At 39.9% G+C, this 8,186-nt stretch overlaps 1 protein-coding gene across 1 annotated transcript; it reads right to left on the bottom strand.

Moving 5' to 3' along the window:
* Window positions 1-5,150: 5,150 nt before the first annotated feature.
* LOC135610644 (uncharacterized) lies at window positions 5,151-7,384 on the bottom strand. The gene has a single exon (XM_065105417.1). The coding sequence runs from the start codon at window positions 7,382-7,384 to the stop codon at window positions 5,297-5,299; it is 2,088 nt and encodes a 695-aa protein (XP_064961489.1). The 3' UTR covers window positions 5,151-5,296.
* Between the last annotated feature and the right edge of the window lie 802 nt (window positions 7,385-8,186).

Raw genomic sequence — 8,186 nt, 5'->3', positions numbered from 1 at the left:
GTCTAAAGAATTGCGAAATTGGTTCGTTTGACTATCGAGTTGAGATAACTCCTAGGCAATAGAACACAATTCTCTTACATAGTTAGATAACTTCTAGGCTGGGGGTAATATCTCTTGTATTTAGTTGCCTTGGTTCATATACTTTAAAAAATTATATTATTATCTTTATAATTACAGAAGTAAAATATATAGGTTTATTTATCCTAACGACATCAATTTTATCAGTGAAAATATGAACAAAGGATAAAAGGATAATTTTAACTGCCGATGGCATTGATGCCAACGTAGTTGTTGGCCCCTCCAACGAAGATAAGATTTGCTTTCACCACAACATCATCTGCCTTCACAAGAAGAGCGTTTCAACCTCAGCCATTCGTTTGGTGTTGTTCTATATCTACGTCGATGCTGACGTAGTTGTCTAGCGACAACTACGTTGGTGTTGACGTAGATGGTGGTAGTGGTTGTCGTAATTTCTATAACAAAAATGGTGGTCGTCTTGTCATTGACCCATTGGGCAGATCCCAGCCTCAACCTAAAGCTGGGGTTGTCAGAGCTCCTGTCACTCCTTTCGTTGTCGTGTCAATTTTGGCACCACCTCTCGCTAAGTGGTCTTTTCATTGCTTTACATCAACGTCAACGTAGTTACCGAGTGACGAAAGGGCTACTCAATATCTACATCAATGTTGACGCAGATGTAGAGTGGCAAAAGGGCTACTTTGCAAGGGGTGGTGCCGGAACTGACGCAGTAACGAGAGGAGCGATAGGAGCTCCGACGACCCTAGCTTTAGGTCAAGGCTGAGATTTGTTCAACGTATTAGTTGTGGCAACTACCAAGCACCATCTTCATCATAAATGTCATGGCGACCACCACTATTTGCATTGATATCGACGCAATTGCCCTGTGTCGATGTCAACACAGTTGCCCTCTGAAGGTGTAGAGACCTAGACACTAAAATAACTAACTATATGGGTTGGTAATATATAATTAACCCCTTCTAGACGTGTTCATCCAAATGTTTGATTCGTTAGTATTCTACTCCACTCCACTTGTAAGGATCTAATTGTGTGCGATTTTAATTTAATCTATGTTGATTCTATCAAATTCACTCTTGATCCCAGACATCAAATTTGTGATGAATGTGGTCTCGGAATAGGTTGACTTAAAAGCACTTGCTAATCCGTAGGTAAACCAAGATTTATAAGGTCATCTGACACTTTGTTCTTTCAATCCTCTTGCTCAATTCAAGTGTCTTATGTTTTTAGAATCAAATTCCTGGTCAAAGAATCCTATAATATAGGTGTTTGATGTCTATCTAGAATGGTTCACCTTTGACTTTAGAAAGTTACATAAATCAACTTTGATTCATTTGCAAGGCATGAAATTATTCTTTATTTATAGAAAAATTATCCACTATATCTGGTACTTAGATCCATAGCTATCCCTATCCTCTTTACTAGCCACCATTTCTAGGCAATAAAATAAATAATTTTATATAGATTAATAGAGTAAGACACCCAATGGTTGAGGTAAGTTAATATTTGTTTTGTTGATGATGCAAATTGAATATACTTGTTCTTGTATTTGTTTCAAAGGGTGGAAAGGTCTATGACTTTCTCATAATGTATTTTATTGTCATAGCATCCTTCAAATGATCCTTTACATATATTTTTTTTATATTAACATCTAAATATTATATTTATCATGATTTATTGTAATAAATATTAGCTAGTTTGATTTAAATTTAAGGTCTCTATATTTTGATGTATTGTTGTGGCACCTTCAAATGGGTGGTTGAGATATAAGAAAGGAAGGATGGACGGTTGTGATGGGAGAGTAATCAAAATAAATTAGAGCGCGTCGCCTGTCATCTCTCCCTTCCTTCCGATCTCTTCCGGTCTCCGTTGCTGCTTCTTTGGGCGCGTGATCGTCTCTGCTTCAGCTACAACCAGCGCAACTGGAGACGCATCTCGCTCTTCTAGTTGGGTAAATTCTCCCCCTCTACCCTCCTCTTCTGCCACTTGTTGTGCGCGTTGGATTCCGCTGTTTTGACGCCTGTCGGATCTTAGCCTGGCAGCAGCGCAACTCAGTAGAGCCAGCTTGCCTCGTTTAATCGTTCTTAGCGTGGTACTCTACTCGGAAAGAAGCGACACTGTTTTCGAAATTACGTTCTTTGGCTTGTTATGCTATCGCGAGGGTTTTGCCTCCGCTGGCCGAGCATTGAAACGGTACAACTACGTCCTGATAGCACGCTAATTCTACTGATTGTCTTATAATTGTCGCTATTTGTATTTAGATCAACAAAACAACGAAGGATAGAAGACAGTGCTTGATATGTTGTTCCTCTTCTTTTTCTTTCTTTCTCTCTGATTTTTTTCCCCCCTTTACTTCCATCTTTTTATCATTTTACATCTTTTGACAAAATTTTCCTGATCGGGTTTCTCTCCAGATTTCTCAAAAAAAGAACCTAACCTTCCTCTTCATGCTCTGAGCTTTGTACATTTGTAATCAATTGTTGACAATGAGCAAGCTTCAATTTAAGTACGTGTCTTTGTTAAGAACAAATAAATGAATGTCTCGACTTCCTTCTATTTTTTGCATGATCTAAAGCATAAAATGTCTTAGATGAGATTCCTTGGAGTTAATTGACTGGAAAATAGTTAGTCAGCTTTGAATTTTTGTCTATTTTACTTGATTCACAGTTACATATCAATGCATAAATATGGTGATTCAGTGTTTTTTTCCTTTTGATCCTACAAATATATGTAGCATCTTGACTACTTCAGTTTCTTTCTCAATCTATTTCAAATGATAATTTGAAGAAGAACCTAGATGTCTAGTGTTTATATGCATAAATATGTCAACACAATTTTGAATACTTAATCAGAAGAGTAGTAGGATTAACATGAGCAACTACTGCTTGGATCAATGATAAATGAACTAAATTGAGCTGCATTATCTAGGCTTGAGCTATGCCTATCTTGCTTGATTTCAGCTAGTTCAACTACTTAGTGCAAGCACATCAATTGAAAGACAAATTATTGTGCTAAGAACATTGATCTAGATGCCGTAGCATATTGGTCATAACGATTTGATATTGTACCAATATGTTGTATCAGTCATATAGATAAGGATGGCCTGTGCACAGGCTTCTATCAATACGAGGTTAGCTAGAATTGCTCAAGTTATAAGGCACACAAGCGACACCTGCCCTCGAAGGGTCAGCCTAGTTGCTCCCTTGTGTGATGTTAGATAAAGTGTTTTTGTCGATCCACAAGATGCACGAAACAAGCAATTGAACATGATGGGAACTATTTTAGCTTCAAAAGGCAGCGGCAGTTCCAAACAACATCAGAGTCCCAGTGTTGAAAAGCTTGATGGAGACTCACACTTGCGCCACATGCAGCTCATGGTCTCACAGGTTGTCAAAGCTCCCCAACTACTTATCTCAAAGCCCTATCCAGACCAGTGCCACCTATGGGTTCTGGAGTTCTGAGATGTCTGGCATTTCATACTGCTAGGTCTATGGCCCGGAAACATTGCTGCAACTTACAAGAAAAGGGTTGATCAGAAAAAAGTTGTTTTGGCTTGTTTCAGTTCAAAAATGCTGAAGGTTGGCAAAACAACCTGCGGCCTGCTTGTACAATGGAGAACAAGCAAAATACATGCAAAATGAGTTTGTCGGACTGTCACACGCCTCAATATTTACATTTTATTGGCCATGAAAGGGTGAGGACAAAGAAAAAAAGGGCCCGTGCGAGCTTGTTGCAACTGTCCATGTCAACATGCAACTTTGCTTCCATGAGCAGAGATTGTTTCCACTACTTAACCCTTTGTGAAATACAAGCAACCTTACCATGATACCAAGGCTTATCCTCTATCAATCATACTGATAGATATTAACATTTTAAACATCTGTAAATAATTTTTAGTGGTATACGAAGGTACAGCATACCACTTTGACTACAGTTTAGCACAAGTGCCAACACCGTATTCGAGTCCATGATTAAGAAGTAGTTAAAAGCCATAACTTGCCAAGTTCTTAGGGTCTAAAGATCATTACTTTAGCAGCAGGAATTCTTTTACATCATCTTAAGTTAGTGTCATGAAAATAAGACATTCTAATTGTAGGATTTTACACTGCTGATGCACAGTTTGAATTAATTTGAAGTCTCACTAAACTATTAGGCAAGGATTTGTATAAAAAAGAGAACACCATCAAATGTGGATGAATCAAACTAGCTTCGGTGGCTTTGGCAAGACTGGATATCTGTCATCAGAAAGAAAATGTCTTTGGCCCATATGTATACTGTTCCATGAGCTATGCAGGCAGTTCAAATGAACTATTCGATGTTATTGACTGGACAAGTTAGTACTGTATTTTTTGTGCCAGGCTGCTAATTAGTCTGAACATTTTCGATGCTTTACTCAAGGAGTTTGATTGAGTGTTTCAATAATTGCATACATTAACCTTCATGTTTCTTTTCTCAGCATGTTCAAGAAAGAAAATTGAGCAACTAGATTCATGCTTATTATTTCATTAACTTGCAGTAATTGAGAGCATGGGGTATGCATAAGAAGAACCATTACGTCTGTGAATCATTGACCACTGAAAGGTCAGTATATGAATTAGATACTTAATGATGACATTGAACATCTTGTTCATACATGATCTTATCTATCTGAAGAAACATGGAACTGTTAATTATTTCAACCTCATTTTATATGTTTAATGTGTATATAATTACCTTTTGTGTGTGAATTCTGATTATTTTTTGATCCATCTCTGCTGGTTTATATAATCAAGTTGTCTTCTGGTTTCATGCAAAGCCTAGTTTACTGCTTACTGGCATATCTCTGCAGTGTGGAGTCCTGGAACCGAATTGCTTGTCTACACCTTACATTAAGAACAGCCCAAAATGGAGGTTGACTTTCTACCCCTGTTAACTTAAACGTTGTCATTGGAGCCAGCAAATTTATTTCTTTAGCTCAAGGTACAAACCAAACTAACGTAATGAGGAAGTAAACATTATGTTTGTGCTTGCATCTAGTTTACCTTAACTAATCCGTGACAGTCTTGAAACTATTCAATTCAAAAATGCATCTTATCTCATGAACAATTATTCACAAATCTACTTCTTTAACCCAAATATATAAAAAATGAATAGTTGATGTTGTCCATACTACATCAATATATTATTGTCTGAACATGGTTGCATGGTGAAAGAATGTCTTCCAATGCTGTGGAAAGTCCAAGCAGAAAACATTGTCAACTGTAGACAATTCAGCCTGTTCACATTACACCTCGATCATTTTCTGGTTTAAAGTAAAATATCTCCGCCTTTCTTTCTCTACAAAATCTGCATCTAGGAACTTAGCAATAAAAGTCCAAAGTCTGTAAGCATCCTCAAAGTTAGTAAGGAAACTGAAGGATGCATTTAGAACATCTATTCCCATATCACTCCTTCCTTTCCTTTTGTTACTTGCAACTGTTACTTCACAGGCTCTTCTCTCCAAGACTTTGTCCTTCTCAGCTTCATATTTGTCTGGGAACCAGATATTATTTAGAAACCCACGACTAAGAGAAATGTTGCTTCTATCTGCAAGCTTTTGTACCAGTTCAGGCTCGATCTTCTCTCCCCTCCAGTCAAAGACATTGAATGCTAGCGCAGGTCCCCTGTCAAATTTTATTCGTGGACCATAGATCCTGACGAGGTAATGGCCACTCTCTGAGTGAGGATGCTGCAGCTTCATCAAAGCAATCACCAACCAATTTACGATGCATCGTAATCTGCTGTTTATGTGTAGCAAACCTAGAGAGTCTGCATGGTCCAATCCTCTGCACACGATCTCCATGCTCTTGTCTGCTTCTGTAAGAGTCGTGCTCTTCTCTTCTTGAATGGAATGGCCACATTTTGATAATACAATATCTGATGATATTTCTTTGTTTTCATCATTTTCTTTGGAACTCTCACCCTGCTCAGATCTCTTGACTTGCTTTTGTTTTTGTGTAGAGGCAGATTCTCCAAGCATATTATCCATACCAGCAGAGTCATTACAGATATGTGTCGATATTGGACCAGAGAACGATTTGGTGGTCTCAGTATCATCTTCGTCAAATTGGTTTCTAGAGGAATGAACATCCAAACCTGTTCCTGAATAATCATCAGTCAGTTGTGACAGCCTTCTTGCTGGGATGATGCTCACAATTCCGATGCTCCTAGCAATTGTCGATGACTCCAATGCTGCAATGCTGGACTTTTTGATGAAAAGGCCTGCAAAACCCGATGGATTCTCTCCAAACACTTTGAAGAAGGAGCAGATGATGAAGTCTGGTTGGATCAGTGAGAGGCCAAGGGTGTCCAGGTCCTTCGGCCCTAGAGCACATGCGTCGAGTACCACGTGCCATCCATGTTCTTTGGCCACAGTCATCCATAGATAAGGGTACCTGGCCCCTGAGATCCTGGACTGGAGTGGAAACACAAACAGTCCTCTGCTTTTCTTCTTTCTCTTGCTCAGCTTCTCCATCAATTTTCCAGAATGAATCCTGAGGCTTGGCCACGAGAAGCTAGCAGACATGACTTTGGCTCCTCTCCTTTGGGCGCTCTCAATTATCGCATTCACGGCCTCGCTCTCATAATCATATACACTTAGCAAACCCTTGTTGGCATGGAATGGATAGGATTCTGCCAACAGCCTGAAAGCAGTAGTCCTATTGGCAGTACAGACCATGCTGTATTCACCATCCAGTATGTTGAGGAATTGCATGATCCTTTTTCTGATTGCTGCTTCTAGAAGAGTATCTTGGTTGCCATACTGCACTTGAGATTTCAAGCTTGCCGACTTGTAAGTGATGCTGAAGAATGGAGGCTGCAGGAGGCCCCAAGGCAGCTGATCAGTAGATGAGGACGCTATGGAGGAATGCATTTGTGCATGGGAAAAGAGGCTAAATCCACAGTAATCAAGGCAGACATGATCTGCCAGGTGATAATATTCGTTGTTCCTGATGCGATCTGCTTCTTGCGTCTCACCATACTGTGGATAAATTGTGATGAAGCTGGAGAAGGCATCAGGGAGATCAGGCAGGGACTCATGGTTGGTGAAGTGGGTGTTCGGGAAGACAAAATCCTTCGTCAGCTTAGCAAAATTCGATCGTGAGATCCTCGTAGTGGTGGTTCTCGTGTGGTGCTTAGTGTTGCTGGGCTCGACGAGGTTGAATAAAGACACCGGACAGCAGCCACGGGTGCTTCCCTCTGAACCATCCATGGTGCGAGGAGATTGCCTACCTATCTGGTCTTTCCCTCCCTGTTCTTCCTTGTGACTTTCTTTGTCTCCTCCGGTAGCCTTTGGTGGCCTTCTGAGGTACCTGCGGATGAAGAAGAGCATGGCATTTCACAGGTAGGAGGGAAGGGGCTGTCAGGGAACTCATGAGATTACTCAAGAAGAAGCATCTTTTTTGCTTCTGATATCTTCTAAGCAGGAGTTGTTGATCCTGGGACATCTGATGATGCTCCTATGCCCTTATAGCACACCAAAAATGTCAGAGTTAGACCAACTGCTGATTTAGTCAACAACTTCTGATACCTTGACCGGAAGATGGTAATCATACATAATTATGACTGGTTCTTTGATGGATGATTTCCTCACTTGGTAGCCATTCGATCTTTTGGTTATGGTCCACCTCCATCCTTCAAATTATTGGTGCCTACAGGAACCATTTCAGTCTTCAGAGAGATTGGGCCTGCTTTCTGCCGTATGCAATAAGATTTTTGCACTCCTACAGGGGAAATTTTTTTGCAAGTTGTTCTTGTCAAGATTTTGGATTATAAATGCCAACCGATGTAAGATTACAAATACAAGTGGACAAGGTGGTCATTGTAATGGACAGCTACAAGCAAGCCTTGATGGCGGCCGCTAGCCTACCACGGCAAATGACTTGTAGCTGATTTGTTCGACATCTACTCAACCGTAATTGTTGACCCGATCTATCAGCTCAAACATCCTTGCTAATTAATAGGATGCTTTTTTAGGTAACCATGTCCTGCTTCATATTTTGATTCCAGATTGTAGTAGTATCTCAGAAATGTTGTGCTTCTGCTTCTTCTGGCTAATGGTCAACTTGAAAACAGGTAGTCCCTGTTGTGAAGAGCAAAACCAATCTCTTTTGAATATGTTTTTGTTATCTGTT

This window comes from Musa acuminata, chromosome BXJ2-4 (assembly GCF_036884655.1).
Source record: "Musa acuminata AAA Group cultivar baxijiao chromosome BXJ2-4, Cavendish_Baxijiao_AAA, whole genome shotgun sequence".
Taxonomy (NCBI): domain Eukaryota; kingdom Viridiplantae; phylum Streptophyta; class Magnoliopsida; order Zingiberales; family Musaceae; genus Musa; species Musa acuminata.
This window is presented reverse-complemented; position numbering and strand designations above follow the sequence as displayed.